The 26,830-nt window shown below is 36.7% G+C and overlaps 1 protein-coding gene across 1 annotated transcript; it reads right to left on the reverse strand.

The window, feature by feature from the left end:
• Positions 1-5,050: 5,050 nt before the first annotated feature.
• Positions 5,051-9,093, reverse strand: CLDN17 (claudin 17). The gene has a single exon (XM_054542798.2). It carries the CDS (start codon positions 8,401-8,403, stop codon positions 7,753-7,755), a length of 651 nt encoding a protein of 216 aa, XP_054398773.2. The 5' UTR covers positions 8,404-9,093; the 3' UTR covers positions 5,051-7,752.
• Between the last annotated feature and the right edge of the window lie 17,737 nt (positions 9,094-26,830).

The following is a 26,830-nucleotide window of genomic DNA, read 5'->3' on the forward strand; positions in this document are numbered from 1 at the left end:
TTGCTAAAGTTTAAGGCCAAAAGGGCACCCAAGTGAAATGCTCTGTGGGTAGAGAAAGCAAGAGAACTATAAAGAGCTTAAAACCTGGATTGCTGGGAGATAATAATAGTAATTATATTTTACATTTACATAATGCCTTATGATTAAAATACTTTCACAGGCACTGCCTCATTTTATCCTTACAGTAGCCCTTCCAGGTAGAGACTGGTTACTCTTCTCCTTATATGGGGAGAAAGACTGCTACACAGAAGACGGCACGCTCTTTCAAGATGCCTCATTATGGCTGGCAGGTGCGGTGACCTTGCTGTGTATCCCTGGAAAGGTTACATAACCTCTTTGAGCATCAGGTTTTTTTAACCCATAAAAGAAGGGTAATAATGAGAATTAAATAATCTCTCTATATATATGTATAGTTTATTTATATGAAATTTAACTTATGTATATATACACACAATATATATATCTAGTTACAAGCATGTATTGTATGTTGGAAAAGTTTATCCCTTTCCACACTCTGTAGATGAGAAAGCTGAAGTTCAGTTCGGTTGAAAGAGCCACATAATGAACTCAAATCTCCCAGTCCAGGGCTCTTTCTGCTAAGCCATTTGCCAATTACTGGCAGTTGAAATAACAGGAATGAATGAGTTCTCAAAGGAAGTAAGCATATATGTGATCTAGGGAAGGAATAAAAAAAATATGTCTTCCAACATCCTAAAGAAAAGAATTCTCAATAATAATTTAAGGAAAAAAAATAAGAAAGATTTGAAAAACAGTTACAAGTTTATTGAAACAAATGTTGACAATCTTAATGAATCTGACTTTTTTAGAGAAGTAAAAATGGAGGACATTTCAGGAGGTGCAGAATGCAATATAAATGGCAGCTCAAAGCTGGAAGCCAATAGGTCTGAGTTCAAGTTGAGGTTGATGGACTAGAGAAGAGGAGTAATCATGGATGCAAGAGAAGGTGAGTGAAAAGCTGAAGGGCAGGTCTTTCCTGAGATAGGCTGATTTCAGTCTGGATAATGTCTGATGAATGTAGTGAGGCCTAGATTGAGGTGGGGAGGAGTTAGCCAAACAGGCTTAACTGCTCTTGGCCTCAGTTTCCTCCATGATCCTTTTCAGTCTCACAGTTGTGTGATTCTGACCAAGTTGTCAGTTCTAGGGAAGAGGGAATGGAAAAAGGGCTTTATACATGGCAGTTTTGTCTCCAATGCTTCTGACAATATTCATTACCAGTTAAATACCAGTGCTCTAAGAATTATTTTCCTCGTGGTGAACCTGAATGTCTTTTTTTTCTCCTCTGTACTCACTGAAATCCTCTCTTTCAATCACTGCAGTCTCTCCTCTCTCCCTTTTTTGTTTGTTTGCCCTGTTTTCTGGTTGTACCCTCTATTTATACTTTTAATTCTCCCTTACTATATGCTATCTATTTGTATTCTGAGAATCTGTTTGACAAATTTCTTTCCAGAAAACCCATACCCACAATTAACCTAGTTATTCAGTGTGTATGGGGGTATTTATTCCCTAAGAAAAGCATTCTTTGTCCCTCAAGCAGCCCAACCATGATAAAATGTCTGATACATCTTTATGGTAGTAGGAGTTTTAGCCATTTTGCTATAGTCATGTCCATTTCATAATTTACTTTTTACTTAATATTTTACTAGTCACTTTTACTAGCCAATTCCAAGCTTTACTAATTGTAATCTGAATTCAGACCTAAAGATATTTTTTGTATCAGATTTTGTCCTCAACACTTTCTTAATGGGCAGTGTTTGTCCATTAGCCATTTTCTTGGAAATAATCCTTCTAAAAGAATACTAAAAACACAAAACTCCTTAGACCCAGTTAGGAATTGAACTTCCGATTTTCCCTAGATAAGGTGCTTCATATTATGGTTTACTTATTACTTTCTTTCTTCATTGATTCATCAATCATTCATTTTCTCAGCAAACAGTTGCCATCTCCTATGTGTAGTGTTTTGACATGCAATTACCAAACATTTTTTAAACAATGAACTTAATTTTTGTTTCAAGCCTACATGTTAGATAAACTTCATCTTACTCTCTGAGAGTGCAGAATTTTCCCAGGATTGAATCTAAGTTCTGTGGGCCCATGTCAAACCAAGCCATTGATTTGATATTTAAAATCTTCAGTTGTTCACCTTGGATTCTGCTGAGAAGCCCCCATTTCAGGATGATTTTCAGTTGTATCTGTCAAATAAAACCAGGAAAACCAAAATTATTGTAGATATTAAAATTAGTGGAAATTAATAGAGCGATTTGCTTACACAGGTTACAGGGAGAGTTATGAAACCGAGGAGAGGACTATGGAACCTCCCATATACTAACGACAGCAGAAAGCTGCGACTTCCCAGATGATGAAGGAAAAGGGAGTATTGCCAGACCCAGGAATGGGGTTCACTTGGCAAAAGTCAGAACCTGGGCTTCATTTGAACCCTTCTGATAGAGCTGGAGGGTGGAGCGAGGGAAAGTTTATAGTCCCTTCTGCCTCTGTCCTCCAATCTCTCACCTAGCAGGTGGCAGCTGAACACAGGAGCTTGGGAAAACCAGCCTCAGTAGCCTATCTAGTATACTTGACTCTTGGAGCAAATATACCACTCCTCTGTAAGAGAAGATTTTTTCCAGAATAAGCTTCAAGTTAACACGTTTTTATTATCTATACTTTAATAAACATTTTTATAGACATTACTCTGAAGAAATTCCAGTGCGTTCATACAGGTTAGAACCACTTGAGCTAGCTAGCATATAATCTATGCCTCCCATTTCGTAGCACAGAAATTGCAAAGACATGGAAACAGAACAGAACTCTGTCATTTTATCATGACTTGAGGGTTTTATTTGTTTTTAAAAAAATTAAAACCGTAAAACAGAATGGCTGGAGAAAAATTATTTGAAAATCATGCCTTGCTGAATTGGAATCTGGGAGAAAACTCTTTAACTCTGGCAATAGACCCATGAAGCCAAGTCCACGTGTGTCAGGGCTCATGGTAGTGTAGATGGCATCTTCTGTCTATTCATTTGTAGCATAGATGACATCTCTTTATCTATCATCTATGTGTCTTTCTAATCCTCTATTATCTATCAATCACTATCATTATCTCTCATCTATCAATCAATCAATCCATCAACTGTCTAAATATTATCTATTTATCATATATCCGTCATCTGTCTATTGATTATTTGTCTCTCTATGTACCTACTATCTATTTATCTACCTATCTGCCTATCCATCTATCTTAGTTTGCTAGGGCTCCCATATCACAAACTGTGTGGCTTAAAGCAACAGATATTTATAGTGTCACCAGGCTGAAGGTTGGAATTCTGAGATCCAGGTGTCCGCAGGCTTAGTTCCTTCTGAAGGTTGTGAGGGAAGAAGCTGTTCCAGGCCTCTTTCTCTAGCCTATAGATGACGATCTTCTCCCTATGTGTCTCCACATCATCTTTTCTCTGTACCTGTCTATATCCAAATTTCCTCATGTTTTTATAAGAACACCAGTCATATCTAATATCGTACCTTAATAATTTTATTTTAACCTAATTACCTCTATAAAGACCCTATCTCCAAACACAGTTGCATTTTCATTTATGCAGAGGTGAGATCTTTAACATATAAATGGGGGGAAGGCACAGTAAAGCCCATAACGCTACCTACCTCTCTGAAGAGTAATCACAATGATTGTTCAGAACTTACATCCAAAAATTACATTTTTTTGTTTGTTTTGATCTGGTGTTTTATCACTAACATTAATTAGAAAGGTCAGCATGTGAAGATAATAAAGAACAGACCCAATATTTAGTAGGTTTTATTATTGCTTTTCTATTATTTACAGAGAGAGCCCCTCCTATTGCCTGTACCTGGGGAGGACTACTCTTACCACAAGCTCTTGGCACACACTGCCCAGCCGTTAGCATCAACCTCCATAGGATACAGATTAGACAGAGGAGTGAAGGAGTGGATATGAAGGCACACAGGCGTGGATGGGCCAGCCACTTGTCCATGTGCATGACTGCTTTGTCTCACTTAGTCCCAGCCACTAGAACTTTTTGGGTCTGGCGTGCTCTGTGCCCCTCTCAGATGGATAGGAAATGTTCTGCTCCCACGGCGTTCCAGCTGCGGGGAACTTGGCAAGATTATCTTTTAGGCTGTCAGACTAAATACATCACAGAGATGTCACTTATCCTCCAGCACTGTGAGGTCACAGGGAATACTTTGTTGACGTCCTCAGCTCCACCTGAGTCAGGACACAGATCATTTCTGCCCTTGGCTCTCGAACCCATCTGAGAGTTTATTATTCCCCTGTGCCCCAGTCCCCAGGAACTGGTCTAGGGAGTGGCCACCAGCCTACTCCCAGGGACACACTAAACTCTGCTAAACTCTAAACTCTGCTCCTTATTATTATACCTTCATCCAAGGAAATCATTTTATACTCTTAATCTTAAAGATAACCATGTTATTCTTGGCCCATGATCTCCTAAGAATCTGTGCTTTTTATACTTAAAAGCCAATAACTTTCTTTACATTTCTGAATTCCATAGTTTCATCTCTTCTCTGGAGGAAGAGGGGATGCATAGCAGTTAAACCCTCAAACCATTGTACTGTATGTATACTGTTTTTTGATCATTCCTCAAGTTATTATTAAATAACAACTTAGTCCTGTTGTTGAATTCTTGATTTCTGCATGTTAACTATGTGACTTTGGCCAAGTCAGATAACCTTGTATGTCTCAGTTCTTCTACTTGGCATGTTTTGGTAACGATATCTACACTTTATAGCACATGGTGGTTACAAAGATCAAAACAGTTTAACAAAATGCTTTTAAATATAGCAAGATTTTTTACAAATGAAAAAGATTATTGGTGTGCATTTAATTAAATTCGTAAACTACAAAAGTATTACTCTCTTAAAACGTCTTCAACCATGTGTGATTAAATAATATTTTGTGATGCTAACTATTTTTCTATTTTCTGATGTTAACTATTTTTCTCTCCTTATATTCTCCCTCTTTCCCTGGTCCTCATTCCAGAAGGTGGTCAGCGAAGCATTTCACTGAGTATGTAGAAAAATGGAAGACAAAAGCAGCCTTGAAGAGTTTTAGCCTATACATTTGCTTCTGAAAACCTCTATGAAATTGCACAAGGTTTTTGACAGTGGCGAAGGAGAAGAAGGGTTACAGAGGCGACATTAGAAACATTTTATTGGGAAGTAGCCATTTTCTTTACCACTGCTTGTGGATAGCTGGTAACCAGGTCAGCAGGTAAGGTTCCTGGCTATGACTCTGGAGAATGGTACCATAGACCATCTCAACACCAGCTATATTGGTATTTTCCAAAGTTCCCCAAGCAATTCTAATATACAGCCAAGGTTGAAATCTACTGGTTCAAGCAGCCCAGAACAAAAGTCTCAAAAAAAAAAAAAAATGCCAAGTATGGCAGAATTGACAGAGCTAAGAAGCCTACAAAGACTCTGTGGGCAGATAAAATAGACATCTTCTCGGATACCTGCAGGGACTGATGACCATGGACTGACCCTGGAAACCACCATGGAACACTGCTTAGCCCTGCATAAGATCCTAACAACTGTATAATGTGTGGGGAAGTACTCAAGAAGTTGAACTTCAGTTAAATTTTAGAAAATAAAGATAAATTTTGTGCACGCCAGGGTTTGTAGTAGGAAATGTGCATTCTTAATGCATCTTTAAATTCATGGAAAATTAGTAAAATTTATTGTTGGTGTAATTGGAAAAATACTACAGCAGAGTGGAGCAGGGAAAAATAATCTTTCCAAAGCTACACATTGATTAATGGAAGGGCAAGCAACAAAAAACTTAGTTCCTGAAATGTTACCACATATTCAATAACTAATATTATCTTATAATTGCACCAAGTGTTATACCTTTTTACTCTTTGATCCTCTGGTTAGCAGAATAACATACTTCCCCATTTAGGCTGAGGAATCCATTCTTGTAAAGCTGATTACTTCTAGGTGAGCCAAAAGGTAAGAAAAATGATTCTATGACAACTTATTTGTCTGTAAAAGAAAAATGACTCTTTTCCGACATACGCAATATTAGGCCTTTCTGAATCAAGTCTGATTAAAAAAATCAATCTTAGGAAAAATTCATCTTAATCACTATTTTTCTTATTTTTATTGCTAACCTTTGAAGATATTTACCCTTGTGTGATCTTATCATTTAATATTACCAGTGTTTTAAATACAGTTTTATATTACCAGGGGCGTCACCTACTGACGTCTTGCTGGTGGTTTGTAGAACGGAGTGAAGGTTGAATATTAACATCCAGGCTTGAGGTATCCCTGATTTAATGTTTCAGAGTTACTAAGTGATCTTGTGAGGACAGAAATTTATTCTAATTGACTCCACAGCTAAATATATCAAGATCATTGTAATCTATTCTATTTTATTTTATTACAATAAGGATGAAGATGCAATAAATATTTGGTGAGCAAATTAAAGCTTCTCATTGCAATTATATACTCAAAATTAAATACATTTTTATTACAAAATAAGCACAATATTTGAAGAGTTAAAACTGAACATGTAAACACTGATTTATTCACAAGATGTAAAAGCTACTCAGAAGCACCCCATGGGGTGATCTTGCCTCATAAACACTCCTCACTCACTCTCACCCCACACGACCCACCACACTTTTAACCCTGATATTGATATGGGAAATGAAGAACTGAGAAAATCATGTGTGTAATTCAAGCAAAACAAAAATGCCTTCACCATACCTATTTGTTTGGTAGAGAATACAAAAAAGGTATTTATCTTAGCCTGACTAATTGTCTGAATCACTACCTTGATTCTTCGAATTGCTTAGCATGTTTATACCTGTGCAATGACTAAAGAATAAAACAAAGAAAAGAAACCATTCCCTTCAATGCCCAAACTGCAATTCTCTAATTGGGACCGTATAACTTCTAGATAAGAATTGAGTGTTAATAGCCTCCCCTTGATGTGTCTTATCAAGATAGATGCTTCTGTTTGTTTGATGTGCGGATGATAGGCTATGAAAAATGTTAGTTTTCATTTATAAATTATTTTCCTTTAAACAGTAATTCTAGGCGAGTTTAACTGTATAAATTAGAGATCTTAAAATCAGTCTTCTTAATTGTTCTAAGAGAAATCAGAGCTCCCTTTTCACTAAAGTGTCTAATTTTTATTGTGTGAGTTCCTAAAGGAACAAAGCCTTTCATTAGATGGACATTTTCATATTTTGACAAATTCAGCTATAAATTATTGTTTGATATCTACAATTTTCCATGATAATCTTTTTAAAAAGGTTACCATTTAGTTGTTAGCGTGTAGTACAAGAAACAATGTAGAGGAAAAATAATAGGTTACATTTCAGAATAGGTATATGTTTTATTGTTATAGAATATCAATTTCAACTTTAGATTCTTATCAGATAATATATGATGGTCAAAAAGTAGTAGTCTTGAATTTAGAATATGAAAATTGGAGCAGCGATTGAGTCCAACAATAGTCAATGCATTTAATACACCTGAAGTCAGAATGTCCAAGTAAGTCATTTTCATTCCTACCACCAGTAACAAACTGAAACTTTCATATCAATTTAAATCTAGACATAAAGCAAGTTCTCCTGCCTCACATACTTACAGTTTCTAGCAGGACTTTATAAAAAACATTGACCATAGTCCATACTTGGAGCCAAAAGGAGGCATTAGACATTACTGGTGGAGGTCTTACTAAGCATTGTCATTGTTTCTTTGCTTATCTGTGTGTGGCACACAGTAGCCAGGCACTGGATATCTGTACCCTTGCTTCTTTCTGTTGCAGCAGCAAAATCCACAAAGCAGAGCCCCTCCAATGAAGAGGACAGCAGTGCTTGCCCAGCCAAGGAAAAGTGCTGCTCCCAGCTCTCGTTTCTGACCTATGTGGATGGCTGGATTGTAGAAATCTCTGATGATTATGTTGGCTGTCCAGCTCACCGGAATCAGAACGAAGATGCCCGTCAGGATGAAGAGGACTCCTGAAGTTCCCAGAAGGTATGCTCTGACCCTCTCGTTAGAGCCTGTGCACTGGACCTGCTTCATGCCACAGATGCCAATAAGCAGGGCGATCAAGGAGAGAGCAACAGCCACACACATGAGGGCCCGGGCTGTTTCCAGGGCAGGCGAGAGAGCTAACAAGGAACTATAGAACTTGCATTGCAACCGGACCCTGGCTTGTCGGATGCAGTTCATCCAGAGCCCTTCCCAGAGCCTCTCAAAGACAATAATGTTGCTGCCAACAAAAGCTGATACTCTCCACTGAGGTAGAAGGGTTGTGGCAAGAGTCCCTACCATGCCAAGGAACCCAAGAACCAGCCCAGCAATTTGCAAGGGATAAAATGCCATTGCCTTTACTTTGAAGACTGGTTCAATTCGGAGTGGTAGAAGATGCTCAAGATGTAGAACGTGGAAGGCTCTTGAGTCTAGAGAAGGCTTTGATGATATTCTCCTTGGCTGCTGCCCATAACGTTTTAGTCCAAATCAGTAGCTGTGACTGAAGTTGGCCTAACTAGAAGTACCTGTTGTAAATGCAGGTTGCCTTTTCTCACACACATTCATTTCTGTATGGATTATCTACTAGTCACATATAATTGTTTCCCAGCCAATAAGAAGGTAGCTAGGGGTGTGTCAAGAAATACTGCATTCAAGTTTAGGATTTCTCATATTATTACTGCCTTAGCAATGCTGTAATTAAGTGTCAAAGTTTCTATTGTGGATTGCTAATTACAGAGCTGAAACTTCCTGTGTAAAAATCACTCTGATATAAAAGTATAAATATATGTGTTAAGACACAGCTGAAGACAATGCCAAAACCTTGTGAGTTTATTGGGGAGTAATTAAAAAACATTTTGGACTTTAAACTATTACTTTATTCTAGTGTAAGCCACTTTTCCTTAAGATGGTAATCAATTCTGGCTTTAATAAAGTTGCCTCAATAGGGAGAAATGTTTAGGTATTAGTTTCAAGACACACGAAAACTGTTGATACTTAGGAGGAGCCCTAAGCAAGAAATTAACGTTTCATAGTTTATTCTTAAGATCCAGAAAAGAAGAAAATAGAGAAGTACTCCTTATAATTAATTTGAATGAACTGTTAATTATTACATTAACTGTTAAGTAACACCTCTCTCTCTATTGAAGTAATGTTTAGTATGGAAACTTTCATTCAATGTTTCTTCAATGGCAGCTCGAAATATATCACATTTATTAAAGCCAAACACATACCTTTCATTTTTATGGAACAATATAAAAGTGGCCCTTGAAATAAGCTATGCAGTCACTTAAAATTTAGACGCTAGAGAACATTTTAGTGCTGGAAGTTATCTTCAAGGCCATCAAACTTAAGACCCTTATTTGCCAGATGAATGGGAGGTGTGCAAAGTGTTTGGCTGAGACAAGCCATGTGGTAACTGATCCAGGAGTAAGCCCAGCTCTGTAACTCTCTATGCTTACGTCCTCTGTCTAGTCTGATTCAAAAATAGGAAGGAGAGATGCTTTTTCTAATCTTTTCATATAAGTGGGACTAAACCTAGTGGAAATTTAACACTATCCTTTCTATAGTTTTTCAAATGGTTTTCAAAGGAAGAAAAATTCAACTGAGATTATTTCAAAATTCGAGTCAAGTTGTAGCTTTTGACTGCTGCTTTCTTGCCACTCCCTAGAGGCAGTGGGGGGCTTCATGTGGGAGAAGTGGACCCTTTTCTTTTTTCTTTTACATCCCACTGGCAAGGGATCTATTGTGAGGATGAAAACGTCTCCAAAGCAAGCACGCCAACCACACTCCAGGTGGGAGACATTACAATTTGCAAAACGTCCTCCATTTCAGTCAATTACAGGCCAAAGATTTAATGGGTGGTCCAATGACATCCAGATTTAAAGAGTCCACTCACTGAATTAATGAATGTGAAAATCATTGAGTTTTCAAAATGATTGGTCTGAGAACTCCCTCTCTAAGGAATGTGAATCATTGAACAAACAGATGACTTCTGTGTCGTTAACAGTTTCCCAACACCGGATTGGATGAAGGGTTTCCTTGGCCCTTTGTTCATGGTTACTGAGACATAGGCTTAACCATTCCCTCCCTGACAGGATTTTCCAGCATTACTCTGATTTGTTACTTCTGGGTCCTCTTCCTCGTTCCAGTTCCTCTTCCTCATTCTACTTCAGTTTTATTCCTATGTTCATTTTGTCCTGGAAGTTTCCAGTGTTTTTTTCCAATTATTTGCTTTCTCATCAGCTAGAGCATATTATCTGTATTATAAGTGAGAACACACGTTTGTTTAAGATATGGAGATACCTCCTAAATATAAAAATAATCTGAGGCTGGGTACAGTGGTTCACGTCTATAATCCCAACACTTTGAGAGGCTGAAGCAGGAGGATTTTTTGAGCCCAGGAGTTTGAGACCAGCCTAGGCAAATAGTGACATCATGTTTCTACAAAAAAATAAAAATTAGCTGGATGTGGTGGCAAACACCTGCAATCCCAGCTACTCGGAAGGCTGAGGTGGGAGGATCGCTTCAGCCTGGGAGATCAAAACTGCAGTGAGTTGTGATTGCTTTACTGCACTCCAGCCTGGGCAACAGAGTGAGACCGTATTCCCAACTCCCAAGAAATGAATACCCTGAAAAACATAAATAACATAGGAGCTCTTGGTCTTTGCCTCTCACTGACAAAGCCAATTGTTAAAAACATTTTAACCTTCTCCCCTTTGTATTTAGGGGAAGATACCACTTTCTTCTCCAACCTTTCTATGAATCTTATCCCCTTCTACCTCCTCAGTGGGACTTGCTCTATTGATCATTCCCTCCTTTCATTGTACTGACATCTTCTCCCTCTCTCTGAGGTGTCCCTTAGAAAATAAACACACTCAATTTTGTTCTATTTTAAAACTCCATCTTGGTACAGATACATCATGGAATACTATGCAGCCATATACAATAATTACATCCTGTCGTTTATAGCAACATAGATGCAGCTGGAGGCCATTATCCTAAGTGAATTAATACAGGAACAGAAAACCAAATTTCACATGTTCTCACTTATAAGTGGGAGCTAAACATCAGGTACTTGTAGAGATAAAGATGGCAACAACAGACACTGGGGACTACTAGAGAGGGAAGGGAAGAGGGAGAAAAGGGTTGAAGAGCCAACAATTGGGTACTATGCTCACTGTCTGGGTGATGGAATCATTCACACCCAGATCTCAGCATCAGTAAATGACTTACACATGTGCAAACTCCACCTCCAGGGTTCAAATGATTCTCCTGCCTCAGCCTCCGTAGTAGCTGGGACTACAGATTTTACTCTGTAAAATGAAAGTTGAAATTATAAAAATGTAAGAGAAATGAATAAAAATAATAAAATAAAATAAAATTTCATCTTGCCAGATCTGTATTCCTTGCCACGTATCTCTACACATCTTTTGGTCCTCTCTCACATTTCCCACTGCTATACACATTGAAATCTGCCTTTAGTCATCATGCTACCCACAAACACCTTCCTAAAAATGTTATAGACTTCTTGGACATCCTAAGTATTATCTTTACCAAAACGCTTCCATATTTCTGCTTATTGATATTTCAGTAAAGGTCACAACAAACCACTGTCTTCTAATGAGAGACAGTGAAGGGCATGTGCTCTGGAGAGAGATTTGGTTCAGTCTTGGCTTGATGCCTTAGCCATCCATCTCAGGCAGGTTTCTGAATCCCCCCAACAGTGCCTGTTCTACAAAATCAGGATAATAATAACATCAAATTCACAGGGCTGCCTTGAAGATTAAATGGAATGTGTGCAAAGAACCTGGTCCTGAGCAAACACCCAGAAAAAGTTTTCTGTTAATATTTGTCTTATTTGTTTTTGTTGTATTATTGTCCTTATTACTTCTCTGCATACGCATTCTCACTCTTCTTTCTGTAGGTGCCCTTCACTATGATTGTTTTGTTTGTTTTCTTCCAGACTTCCTGATATACCTCAGTACTCTTCTCACTCGGCACACTCTCCCTAAGGCACCTCACCTATGTCTGCACAGCATTACCTACCTCCTCTCAGGCTGTAATTTCTGAATCTGTTGTCTTTAGCCCATGCCTGTTTCTGTTTGTGACCCTCAGCTCATTTTTCTCTATTATTCTTTAATAAATATATGCCTAGAGTGGACACTGTGGTGTTCCACCCAGATGTCTTTTTCAGGTGCTTAGAGTGCTGTGGGCAGAACACCCTCAGCTCTCAGCCTCATTCAGGTATTACCTGGAAATAGGCATGTCACTCAAATTATTCCCCATTCATAGATGTAGCCCATATCCAGTGACTCATCAATATGGTCCTGACCGCTAGCCCTGTTAGCCCCATGGGATTAACACTCAGGGGCTATTCTAGCTCCAGAGCTCACTGTGTGGTCAGATAAGGCCTTCATTAGCCCTGCATCCCAACTAAACTTCTCTATATGGCCAATCCTCTTCCTTACCCTCTTTTCGTAAGGTGTTGATCACATAATGCACACTAATCTCTGCCTCAGAGTCTTATGCTCAGGGAACCCAACCATTGACTGACACCTTACTCAAATGGATTAAATATGTTTTCTGTTCTATGCTGTGTCTTAGTTCAGCCCTTTGACATTCCTCATCTGTACCATTTCAAGAATGTCTTACCTAACTTCCTTGCCTCTGCCCTTTCTTACTACTTTCTGATTCATTTTCTATTGAAGAACCATAAAACCTTGTGGAATCAAACTCTGTACATGCCACCACCTTACTTAAAATTTTTCATTATTTCTCTGTTGCCTATACAATAAGATCCAAATTCCTTAGCATGATGCAAGAGACCAATTTTTGAATGACCCTTGCCCAACTTTAAAACTTAGCCTCTGACCATGACTCCATTCCATGTCTTCACGGAGCTTACATTTTAGTGAGCATGATAAATACTAAACATGCAATTGCCAAAATACGTATTATTAAAAATTAAGGTATAGCTATGGCTAGAAAATATATGGTATAAACAGAAATGATTTTAATTTTAACTAAGTGTTCTCTAATGAAGGAAGGGCATTCTGATAAAACAATATTTAAACTGCAACCTGAAGCTTGAGTAGGAATTAGCCAGATAATTCAACAAAGAGTGAGAGAAAGAGAATTCTGGGCACAAGAGACCATCTGGGTAAAGGCACCGCAGGCAAAGAGAATTTGGGTCTAATGCAAGTGGAAGACCAAGCCAGAGGAGGGTGAGAGAATTGAGATGAGGCTGCAAATGTAGACAAGGTCCAGATATGCAAGCAATGTGAGCCATGTAATAATCTTCTAAGAGCAATGCAAAGCCAGTTAAAGATTTTCGGCATGGGACTCACACAATGAAGACTCAAGTCTGCTTAAAAACAAAACAAAAGCCCACGTGCCGTGGTTCACGCCTGTAATCCCAGCACTTTGGGAGGCTGAGGCGGGCAGATCACGAGGTCAGGAGTTCAAGACCAGCCTGACCAACATGGTGAAACCCTGTCTCTACTAAAAATATGAAAATTAGCCAGCTGTGGTGGCACATGCTTGTAATCCTAGCTACTCAGGAGGCTGAGGCAGGAGAATCACTTGAACCCGGGAGGTGGTGGTTGCAGTGAGCCAAGATCACAGCACTGCACTCCAGCCTGAGTGACAGCAAGACTCTGTACCAAAAAAAAACAAACAAACAAACAAAAAAAACACACACACACACACACAGAAAAAACACCAACCACCAAAACAATATGGCTATTTTGGAGAAATTAATTAGAGAGAACAAAATCGAATGCGAAGAAACCATTTAGAAGGTTATTGCCATAGTCCAAGTGAAAGATGATGAGAGATGATAGAAGCTGGATTAGAGTAGGGGCAATGTAGGAGTGGATGGCTTTACACTATGTAGAGGAGCTACAGTTGATGAAGGTGGGTGATGGACTGGAGGTAGGGGAAGGTTTCAGAGATGCCTGTTGTATTGCTGACATGAGCATCGTTGTACTCGGGGTTGCATTTACCATGACGTGAGACACTGAAGGTTGAGTGACCTTTTAGAAAAAGATTAAGGGTTCACTTTTTGGATGTGAAGTCTGAGCTGCCTGTGAACCATACCAGAAAATAATTTATAGGAATTAGATGTTTTGGAGCACTTAGGGATAATCTGGGCTGTACACATATGCAAGAATCCATAACCTCCATCCTGTCCATAAATTATCTCTGATAAGATCACAATCAGTGAGACAAATATGCTAATAAGAGCTGCTGACTAATGGTACTTTTATGTCCTCCTGAGACTTGTACTGAGGTCTTAGGGAATCTAATTTACGTTGAGGCATTTTTTTGCTTTCCTCTGAAAAAATGTGTTAGTTTTACTTTCAGCATAAGCTTGAAATGAATAGAAGTAGAGGTATAACATCCGAATGAAAAAATTAGGACACAAAGCATCCCCCTCTTGCCTTGTCTCCCCTTTCAGGGGTTCCAAACCAGAAAATATTAAAACATTCTCACAACTTACTGTATGTCTATTTTGTTTTTATTTGTTTGTTTCTTTTTTGGAGATAGAGTCTCATTCTGTCACCCAGGCTGTAGTGTAGTGGCACAATCTCGGCTCACTGCAAACTCCACCTCCCAGGTTCAAGCGATTCTCCTGTTTCAGCCTCCTGAGTAGCTGAAATTACAGGTGCCCACCACCACGGCCAGCTAATTTTTGTATTTTTAGTTGAGACGGGGTTTCGCTATGTTGGCCAGGCTGGTCTTGAACTCCTGACCTCAGGTGATCTGTCCACCTCGGACTTCCAAAGTGCAGGGATTACAGGCGTGAGCCACTGCACCCAGCCTGTGTGTCTATTTTGAAAGAGAATGCCCTGTCTCCCACAGTAACCAGTTGAAATTTTAACAAATACAAATGAGTCAAAAAAGCTTTAACTAGATGCCCATTAGGCTGATTTGAAGTTGTATTTAAGTATATTTATGCATACACACATACACACATCCCTACTCTGTTATTGCTCATTGTATTGTTGACTTTCATATATCTGTTCCCTCTACCTAAATTACCTTCTCAATTCCCTCTTCATGTCAACACATGCACATTGCCCACTTAATACTTATTCATTCTCCTTTGGATTTTGGTACAAATTTAGTTACAAGAGAAACTTGCCCTGAATTCTCAGATCATAAAAGCTTCAACAAAATCCCAATCCCTGCCATTTTTTCAGTCTTTCATAGTACTATGCATTTTCCTTCACAGCATTTTTTCACAAGTTCTATATAAATATACATTTCCATTCATATTTATTTAAGTCATTTCCCATCTGGAGTACAGATTCTATAAGAACAGAGACTTGTGTCCATTGTCTAGTCCTATTCTATTCTAATCTATCCCGTTCTATTACCATTCTATTCCCAGTGCAGATCATGAATTCCCTGATCCATAGTTGATGTCCAAGAAATATTGTTTGAATGAATAATGAAATAATTGATCAATACAGTGTTTATTTATCTGGGCCATCCTTTAATTTAAGGTTCCATGTTTAATTATATTTTCCTAAATTATACATTTTCAGTTTGAGTACTTTTCTACATCAGTAAAGACTGGATTTATATAATGAAATATTATCTTGTTTGTTCCTTTTTAAAAAACAACAGCAGTTTTGTATTCCAGAAATGCATTCAGGGGTGACCTAAAACCATCTAAATAAAATTTAATACCACCACCCACTCAATCAAATTTATCCCATTAACTCATACTGTGACCTCAAATTTCAACTATTTTAAGTCTACTTGCAAATCAGCATTGCAAATACACTTTTCTGTGAAACCAATCCGGAAAATCCAGAGTCCACTCCAGGCAAAGCGAATGTATTAATTGTATGTGTTTTTACTTCTGTGCACAGATTTGAGTATATACTATAGAAATCTTTGAATTTATCCTTCTCCTTCTCTTCTTCTTCCCTTTTTTTTTTCTGCATTTCAAATAGCTGCCAAAATAAGAAGACTAGTGAAAAAAAAGACAGCTTGTGATTCATGAAAAGAAAATGAGGATTTTGGTGACAGAGTAAAACAAAGCTAGGCAATAAAAGATAAAAATGGCATGAGGTTTGTTCACAAAATAAATGCCACATTTGCTAAACATTAGCCATGAATTTGCCTGTAAAGATTTTAGGAGCAAGGCAGAGGGTCTGTGCAACAAAAACCCATTTTTTTTCAGGAGTTGTATAACTCTTCATGCCTCTGACACTAGAAAGAAATTTCTTTCATTGTGGAATACAATGAGCAACATTTTTATAGTAAATAAAGTTGTCACATTTGCCCTGGTGTTTCTTATTTTACTGGAGCCCGGAGAATGTGGTCCAGGTGTTCAGGTCTTAAACATTTATATCAGTGGTTCTCAGCCCTGACTTCATATTGGAATCACCTTTGGGACCTTTGAAACTATAGCAATGCCTGGGCCCCACCCCAGACCTATTAAACCAGAACCTGGAGGTGGGGCTCTGGAATCAGCATTTTTATTTTTGTTTTTGTTTTGTTTTGTTATAGTTGCATCAGTATTTACAAAGCACCCCCTGCGATACTAACATGCAGACTGGAATCAGAAGCACTCTTTTGAGTTTCTATTCCACTGGTTCTCAGTTTTGGCTTTTAATTGGAATTATATAGAGAGGCTTATTAAAACTTATCAGGTTCCACATCAAACCAATGAAATCAAAATAGCTAAAGATGGGATGAGGCACCAGGTTTTTTTTTTTTTTTTTAAGTGTCTTAGATGATTCTAGTGGGCAGCTGGGGTTGAGACCCCTGACCTATAGTGACTAGATGGATTGTATATCCTTAAGGCAATTTTGCATGACTATGGTTTGTTATGGTTTGTCCCAGTAAAACTTCTAAGGCTTAAGGGTAACTTTGAAGTTATACCCTTTGAGAAGAACCTAGAGTGTAAAGATGGTAAATTTAACCATTAATGGTTAGATTCAGTTTTATGTGAGTAGGTGGTAAAAAAGCTCTGAAATAAAAGAATTCTATTGAATTCTATAGAATTCCCTGCTCTTACGTTATTTTTAAAAAACGGGGAAGGCATGACATTTATCAATTATAATTAAAAACATTTTAACTGGGGCATTAGCAAAGTGCTTCTCAACTGTGAGTGATGTTCAAATAGCTTAGAAAAACAAGTTTTTTAGAAACATATTTATGATATATTACTTCAACTATTTTCAGATAAAAACATGGTATAAACTTTCAAAAACCATAAAACCAAAACAATTATAAATACTAACAAATGGTACATGCAATAATATTTAAATTATTAATGTTAATTCTATTTGGTAGATAATCCTGAGCTTTTTTAAAATTAAATTCTGGATATTAGATTCACTAGAAGAAAGATGTCTTTTCATAATTTGTCCTCTACTTCTCATTTTTTATTTATTAGATTTCAAGTGTGGTATACCATTGTTTGAAGCAATCATTTATTACTGCCATTTTTTTCTTTTTAACAATGAGATTGTCGTTAATGTGATTCAATATTCTGATGAGCCAAAACATCTGAGTCATGCCTCTAAGTAAAATACAAGCAAATTAAAAAATACTGTTCTTTGTTGCATATTTACTTCTACACTTACTACTAATGCACAAAGTTCAGATCTGCTCCTTATATTTGATCCGAATATGAGAAAAGTGCAGAAAGATTTTTTTTTTCATTTTGTATTGTCTATTTCTGTATATTGTAAAGACTCAATACCTTACTAACTGGCTTTGTGAGTAACTCTACATATGTACAGGATCACATGACCATATTTGACCTTTATTTTGTTACATAACTTAGTAAACTAAAGATTAATTTTAAATATACTTATATTGCAAGTTCTTACCTCAAAAAATCATATTGTGTAAATAACAAAAATAATGTAACCAGTAACCACGTTATGCAGACCAAATGTACTTATTTTAAAATTTAGCCAGGTCAACCTGAAAGAAATCAGATACATATCAAGAACATTCAATGTGCAACATTTTTATTTCAGTGAATAACTTGGGTCAATGTGATTATTAACACACTGCTAAATCCAGAACATGGATTCATACAGCAGTAGGAAGTATAGTTTTCATTCAGATAATCCAAAGTAACTAAAAACTCTAACTGAGTAGATGTGTCTCTCTAAATATTTTGGAGACTTCCAGGTTCCTACAGATATCAGTTTAAAAGATGCCAAGTTGTCTTTCTAACCCTCTGTTCCTGCTTTTGCATAAATGAATTAAATGAGATAAATAACATAAGTAAGTTAACTAGGTGAAAACAATAAATATATTTTCCATATACTAATTTTATAGTCAAAAATTGATCAAAATATGTTTGTTTAATAATTGTTTTTATGACATTCCTTTAAGGTAACCTAAATAGTCAATTTTATTATACTTTAATACTTTATACAGACTTTATCTTTAGAATGGCTTTAGTTTTGCAAAAATTAAGATAGTACAGAGTGTTCTTTTTTTTTCTGAGATGGAGTCTTGCTCTGTCGCCCAGTCTGGTGTGCAATGGCATGATCTTGGCTCACTACAACCTCCACCTCCTGGGTTCAGGTGATTCTCCTGCCTCAGCATCCCAAGTAGCTGGGATTACAGGCACGTGCCACCCAACCTAGCTAATTTTTGTATTTTTAGTAGAGACAGGGTTTCACCATGTTGGCCAGGCTGGTCTTGAACTCCTAACCTCAGGTGATCCGCTCACCTCGGCCTCCCAAGGTGCTGGGATTACAGGCCTGAGCCACCTCTCCCAGCCTGCCTAGTACAGAGTGTTCTTATACCCCACACTCACTTTCCCTTATTACTCACTGTAGATTGAAATAGGGCATTTCTCACAATAAATAAACCAATATTCATACTTTGTTATTAACTGAAGCTCATAATTTATTCAGACTTTTTAGTTTTTAGCTAATGTCCTTTGTTTATTGCAGGATCCTATCCAGGGTGCCAAATTACCTTTGTCATGTCTCCTTCCTTAGGTTTCTCTTGTCTGTGACAGTTTCTCAGATTTTCCATTTTTGATGACCTTGACAGTTGAGGAGTACTACCCAGTTATTTTGTAGGGTGACCTTCTATTGGAATCTGTTTGATGTTTCTCTCATAATTAGACTAAGAGTACGAATTTGGGGAAAGAAGATCACAGAGATAAAGTACCATTTTCATCACGTCATATCGAGTACATACTATCGATATGATTTATGACTATTGGTGCTGACCTCGTTCATCTGGCTGAGGTAGGGTTCGCCAGATTTCTCCACTGTTAAGTTACTCTCTTCCACTTTCCATACTGTACTCTTCAAAAAGAACTTACTATACACAGCACACACTTAACGAGTGGAGTATAACTGCTTGGAATTTTTTTGCGTATGAGATCTTTTATCCCCCATTTATTAATTTATTCAATCACTTCATTACATCAGAATGGATTCATGACCTATGTTTTATTCTTTGAGTTGTAATCCCAAACCACTTTGTTTTCTTGCTCAAATTGTTCTAGCTTTGGCCACTGGAAGTTCTCTTTCAGTTGTTTTCTTTTTTCTTTGTGGAGACAGGGTCTCACTTTGTCACCCAGGCTGGAGTGCAGTGGCAGGAACACAGCTCACTGCAGCCTTGACCTCCCAGGCTCAAGTGATCCTCTCGCCTCAGCCCCCAAGTAGCTGGGCCTATAGGCACCGTCCACCATGCCTGGCTAATTTTTGTATTTTTTGTAGGGACAGGGTTTTGCCATGTTGCCCAGGCTGGTGTCAAGCTCCTGCGCTCAATCAGTTCTCCTGCCTTGGCCTCCCAAGATGCTGGTATTATTAGGCGTGAGCTACGGCGCCTGGCCTCAGTTGTTTTCTAAGTGCCTTTAAAATAGCACTTCCTTTCTTTATAGCACTACAAAATGCCCCATGTTCATCTTTTGCATTTCTTGACCCAGCCCCCAAATCAACCATTTCTCCATTATTTTAATCCACTCTGCTAACATAGCAAAGAAATATATGCATGCCTACTAAGCTGTGCATACACACAAGCACACATATTCAAACACATTTAGACCCCAAATCCTTGCAATTATTGGTTTACTGACTTTGTAAGCACAATGAGAATAGATGCCTTGAACTTATTATCTGATGTCTTTCTAGCAACAGACAAAATACCAGGCATATAAATTAGTGCAAGCCTGCTGTACAGTTTATTGGATAAATAAATAAAGGAATAGTCTATTTCTGTTAATTATATACTATGACTTTTTAAAATTTCATTAAATATCTTTCTATGAGATATTTTTTAGGGCTGAGTATCAGTCTATTACATCACTCTTTATTAGTATAAGCATTAAAGATAAAATACATAAAGCACCTGGTTCAATGCTGAACTAATAGGATGTACACAAGAAAATCCTTTATCCAATCTCCTGTAGCTTGTTTCTAATATTTAAATTATTTAAATTGTCTTTTGAGCCATTCTGATTATTTTCTTGCACTTGTAATTATCAGACCAAATAACACATAATACAAATACTATACAAAATGTTGGTATATATTTTTAATTGCTTTATTCCAGCAGTTGTTTGAAAGTATCCAAATACTCTGTTTCTTCACCATCACTGTTATGATACAGTGAAAAACTTTCAATTTAACAAGTGAAATATTATATTTTCTCATTGTTAGAAATGACATTTCTTTGCTTACTGGCGAGGCAAAACTACTATTTTTCATGTCTCTTCAACGTATTCATTTTCTTTGATCATTTTTGCTTTTGACATATATGCTTTAAAATTACTGATAGTAACTCTTTACATAGCAGAAATAAGAATATGAAATCTAAATCTACGTAAATAGCTTTATTTGTTGTCTGCCTTTTAATTTTATTTTTGCTTTCTTTTGATATACAAACTTCATACAGTATTTAGATAATACTGATGTATTACAGTAAAATCAGTTAATATTTTCTGTTATGCTTTCTATTTTTCTTGAATTCCTCTGTACATTCTTCTATAACTATTCTAGTTCTCAGGAAGATCTGTCCATATAAATTTTAATGCATGATGTGAGAAGAGGAATTCATTCTCTTTTTCACATTTTTTAGTTTTTATCTATGCCTTTTATTTATCAATACTTTTTATTGAAAAAGCTATTGTCTTACTTTTTTTCAACACATTGTCTTTGTTATATACTCTAGTAAGCAGAATAGTGGTTCCCCAAAGATGTTCACATCTTAATCCCTGGAACTTGTGACTGTGTTAGTTATACAACGAAGAAGAATTATGTCTGAAGGTGAACTTCAGTGACTGCAGATGACCTTAAGATAGGGAGATCGTCCTAGATCAGCGGGATAGATCTGAAGTAATCAAGAGGATCCTTAACGTGGGAGGCGGAAGGGGACGAACCAGAGCGACAGCAGCATGTGTGGCTTTCAAGATGGAGGACGGAAGCCACAACCTGAGGAACACAGGCAACTTCTAAGAGCTGGAAAGAGCAAAGAAACAGATTCTCCAAAGCTTCTAACAGGAACACAGTCATACCGAACCCTTGATTTTAAATTCGAATGCCTCCATCCCTGTCTATCACTTTACTCCGCTTTACGTATTTTTAATTACTTATCACTATCGCACATTATATAATGAATCTATATGTTGATTTTTAAATTGTTTTTCTGCTCACCCTAAATAAACTCTGAGAATGATAACCTACTCTGTTTTATGTACTAATATATTCCTAATATTTAGACAAGTGCCAGGAAGATAGTGTGTGTTTAGCAAATGTTTTTGGAGTTATTTCACTTATTAAAAGCATACTTGGATTTTTTTCTGGATTTTCTAGTCCACTTCATAAACGTATACAATGTAGTATGTTAGGAAACTATTCATATTCTTTGTCTGCTTTTACAGTTGTGTTGGATTTTTAGTCTATTTTCACATTAATAACATAATATTTTAGTTATAATATTATTTAAAAGTTCTGAACAATCTTCTCATTCTGCTTTTTAAATGTTTTGCACTTTTTTCCAGCTGAACTTCAAAATTGTTCTGTTAAATTAAGACAGAAAAAAAGCTACATAGGATTCTGATTAGAAATATGTAAATGATATGATCATGTTGGGGATGATCTGAAGTTTTACAATTTATATCGTAAAGTTTTCTAATTTATATCGTTTCATAGTCATTTAGATAGTTTGGATTTGGGGGTGGGGAGGAGCAGTTATTAGTTTTATTCCTAGGGGTCATATTTTTGTTGTCACTATAAATTAGATTATTTATCTATTGTAATTTTAAGCTGTAAAATAAGAATATTATTAATTTAATGCTCTCATTTTGCTACTAGCTAAGTTCCTGAACTATCTATGTAGTTCTAATGGTTATCTACATTTTACAGATGATGAAATGAGGCAACTAGAGACAGCTAATTCGGGCTCACATTTATCTCAGTTAAAATGCTGTTTTCCAGGTTCTTTTTCCCATTAGACTGTAAGCTCATATCTTCAGAAGCTGTGTCATTTCATGGCTTCTCTACCCCATCCCCATAGAAACAGCTATTACAACACAAAACAGTGATTCTCAATTGGGGGATGTTCCCCACCCCGCCCAGGGAAAATCTGAAAATATTTGGAGACACTTTTGGTTGTCACACTGGGAAGGTTCTACTGGTATCGAGTGAGCAGAGCCTATAGATGCTGCTGAACATCCTACATCACACAGCATAGGCCCCTAAACAAAGAATGATGGCTAACACTCAACTAAGCACTTAGATATGCCACACACACACACAGACTATTTTACTCATGTTATCCTTGCATTACTTGTCATCAAGTCTCAAAATAACTTTCTGGGGTTGTCATTATCTTCATCCTTATCTTTTCGAAGAAGATACTGAGCATGGGAAACTAGATTGTAGAGTTATCCAGTTAATAGGTCAAGCCAAGATTCCGCCTTGGGCAGTGTGACCTCAGAACCACATTTATAATACTATGTACTACTTGAAGTGTTTTTCACTTAGTTACATTCAAGTTAGGGTCTCCTTCAGTCCTAAAAATCTATGAATTTATCTTAGAAGAACAAGTTGAAAATCAGTAACAATTGGCATTTATTTATTAGTTTAATTGCATAAGGATAGAAAATTGTCCATCTCCTGGGTCACTTTCTTTCCTAGTTAATTTGAAAGTTAATGTTTCACTGTGAAAGATGAGAATATAAAACCAAAGCTCTCTATCACCTGAGTTCAGTACTTTCTCCTGAACTTTTTATGGGGAATCATAAAAGCTGATTATGGGGATACTTGAAGCTTTATGTAATACTTCCCAAGTATGAAATAAAGTAATGAATATTTTGTATTGTTTAGCGGTTGTAAAAAAAAAAGAGACAGACACACCTCCCTCCAAAAAAGAAAATTCAGAAAAGGACATGATTTATCAAGACTTTTTATTATGGCTGATGTCATGGGACAGAACAATATTAATAAGAGAACAGATAATTGTACCATGGCCTGAGAAACAAAGACTTAATACGGATTATCTAACCTTACAACATTCTCAAGAGAAAGGGAAGGAGCAGGTGTAACATCTGCACTTGGCTGTGGGGAAAAAAAGTGAGAATATAGAGTAGCTCACTGACTTGGCCAAAAACATTCTGTAAATCAGTAACTAGAAAAATGTCTGTACTTTTTTTTTGTTTTTGAGCATTCTTCTTTGAATTAATAATAATTCTTCAGGAACAAACTGATAGTATTCTTGGCAATTCTAGCACTTACATTTTCAAGTGTTTTTTACAAGAATATTGTGCTTTTCCAATGGCTCAAGCTAAATATACTTAACTGACAAATAAATATTTATGAAGTATCAACAGTTTATCTAGCTCTCTGCAAATACCCTGTGTTGAAGAAGTTTGCCCATCTACCTAAAGAAGCAGGATGCGTAGTATTTAAGGGATCAACTGATTGATAATAAGAAAAATAGGTAATATATACTAGGATACCTTTTCCACCTTGCAATTGGCATGAATTTTCTCTTTACAACAATCCAATGATATAGGTACCAATTTTATTCACTCTTTATACATGGGAAAATTGAAACAGAGAGATTAGGTGAGCTGCCAACTAACACAGGAGCTGTCTGAGAGAGAAACCCAGACAAGGACACAATAGAGTACATGTTTTCAATGGCTTTGCCATATGCACAGACCTTAACATCTGTCAATTAGTGGAGAAATGAGAGAATAATGTCCACAGAAATCACTGGAAAATACTAATGAAGGTTCAAGGTTCAAACTGGCCATTTAAAAATAATTAATATATGCCTTAATCCCTGGTCCTGGACTTGGGATATGCCATCTTAGGAACATTTTGAAATTGTGTGTGTGTGTGTGCATGTGTGTGTTTGTGTATGTGTGTGTTTAGAAGAGTGGAATTTGGTTGCCACAATGATTGGGTGACTTCCTGGGCATTCAATAGATGGAGGCCTAATAGTCCTCCTTTATAAACAAGACATAAAATCATCAGTCCTGCACAAAGATGCCTTATCCTGTAACTTGTGTAACTTTCCAATGATCTTTTGGATAATAACTGAAAAACTTGTTTATGATCATGAACATAGAACTCTACTCCTCTTAGGTTAAAACCCGAAGTAAATTTTTTAATGCACAGTGAAGTTGCAGGAATGCGGAAACTAGCAAATCACAGGAAGGCTGACTTTTGATTTGTTTTGAACTTATACTAAGAGTTGTTCAACATTTAAAAAAATCATATCACCCATGGCAATAGTAGCCATGGAATTTGAGTCACAAATCTAATATCTGTATCAATCGGTCTTTCTAGCTCTCATATTTTGAGTGAATTCACATAAAAAACAAGCATCTGATAATTTTTATATCTTTCAGTGAAGATGTTCTTAGTCAACCACATAATAAAATATCTTTTAAATGAATTATTTTCCTTTAAAGTTTCCCTTATAAGTAGGGCATGCTGTTGGTATTTGCAAATGATTATTTTGTTTCATATGTGACTTTCATTCCAGAATAAGCAACAGGACATTATAAAATACTTGATATAAAAGGGTATGATAGAGCTGTGATCTCCCAGTTTAGATGAATGTATGCAGAAAGGGCGTGGGGCATACAGCTGTTTTATTTATTCTTTTTTCATTATTTCAACATATTTTCCGAGCATCTACTGTGTGTCAGCCTACACTACTGTGCAGTGGTCCTAGAACAGTGAATAAGAATAAATTCCTTATTCTCATAGCCTTTATTTTGTAATAAAGAAACTAGCACTACTTAGAAATAAGACAAAATAAGGCCCACATATCCTTTCAATGTCATATTGGAACATTGCCTAATAAACTCAACCAAAGATTATTTAATTCTTAAGAAGACTGTACCTTTGTTTTACTCAGTATTTACTATTGGTTAGGGCTCAAATGTTGTAAAGTTGCATGCTAACTTATAGATTTTCTACTGTCTTTGTGAAAAGTAGAAAGATAAGTTCTGGTTTTATTGTTCTTTGGACACTAAAGAGACTTAATTTAGCAAACTTATTTCAGTATGGCTTTCTTCTAATATTCTGCAATCAGCATTCCTAAACATAAAATGTATAAAACATGTTCATTGTATATTGGCATAAGAGTTATATTTGAAACTTATTGAATATTTTAATTTCACACATTCTAGTAAGAATCACAGTAAAGGGATGAGGTTGGGATAAACATTGAGAGCCTTAAGAGCTAGGCAAAAGAGATTAGCTTTTAAGATAGAAAATTGAGATCAATTATGTTTCTTAACCCGGTTATCTACTTGACAAGAAAGATATTAAGATGAAACACAAAACCTGGGAAATACTTATTACATTTTTGTTAAATTTAAGTCAATGGCTATTTGATTTTAGTTAGAGAATCTTCTTGTGCTATTAAGCATAAAATATCAATTCAGCAATTTAATTGATATTCACAACTTTCTCTTGATATTGCAGGCTAATATCCTAAAATTCTCTCATATAAAGATTTAACATTCCCTCCTAAAAGTTTTAAATTCCTTCATATAAAAATTGAAAATTCTTGGGCTGGGTGCAGTGGCTCACGCCTGTAATCCTGGCACTTTGGGAGGCTGAGGTGTGTGGATCACCTGAGGTGAGGAGTTCGGGACCAGCCTGGCCAACATGGTGAAACTCCATCTCTACTAAAAACTACAAAACATAGCTGGGTGTGGTGGCAAGTGCCTGTAATTCCAGCTACTTGGGAGGCTGAGGCAGGAGAATCGCTTGAACCTGGGAGGCGGAGATTGCAGTGAGCCAAGATCACACGCTGTACTCTAGCCTGGGCGATAAGAGTGAAACTGTCTCAAAAAAAAAAAATTGAAAATTCTTGGAGGAAAAAATATATTGTCTAATGCCTAGGAAGTTTTTAAGAAAATAAGGTAACATTTTTTAGAATAAGAACGAAGAAGAAATATAATTTTGGGGAGACCAGCACAAGAAGCAGCTACAAATGCCCTCAGGGAACCTTCCATTCCCTGGTAGGCTACAGTTGCAGTTAGAATATTTGGTGCTTAGGGATTGGGACATAAGCCTGGATTCAGATTAAAGATCTCAGAATAAAGTTAAGATTCTCAAAGAAGAACATCTTAAGGAGAAATATTAAACTAGAAAAAAAATTTCACCATTAAGTCAAACAAAAAAGAAAATTTGTTTATCTCAGCCTAATATTAGGTAGCCTGAGACATTCTGTCCCTATAGAGATTTGGGCCTAGATTAATCCTATTTGCATGATTCACAAAATGCAGGCTGGGAATTTTAATCTAAAA

The sequence above is a fragment of the Pongo abelii genome, chromosome 22, assembly GCF_028885655.2.
Source record: "Pongo abelii isolate AG06213 chromosome 22, NHGRI_mPonAbe1-v2.0_pri, whole genome shotgun sequence".
NCBI classification, from domain to species: Eukaryota; Metazoa; Chordata; class Mammalia; order Primates; family Hominidae; genus Pongo; species Pongo abelii.

Bases quoted from the DNA above. Each gene is read 5' to 3' on its own strand.
- CLDN17 (XM_054542798.2), bottom strand. From the start codon at position 8,403: ATGGCATTTTATCCCTTGCAAATTGCTGGGCTGGTTCTTGGGTTCCTT.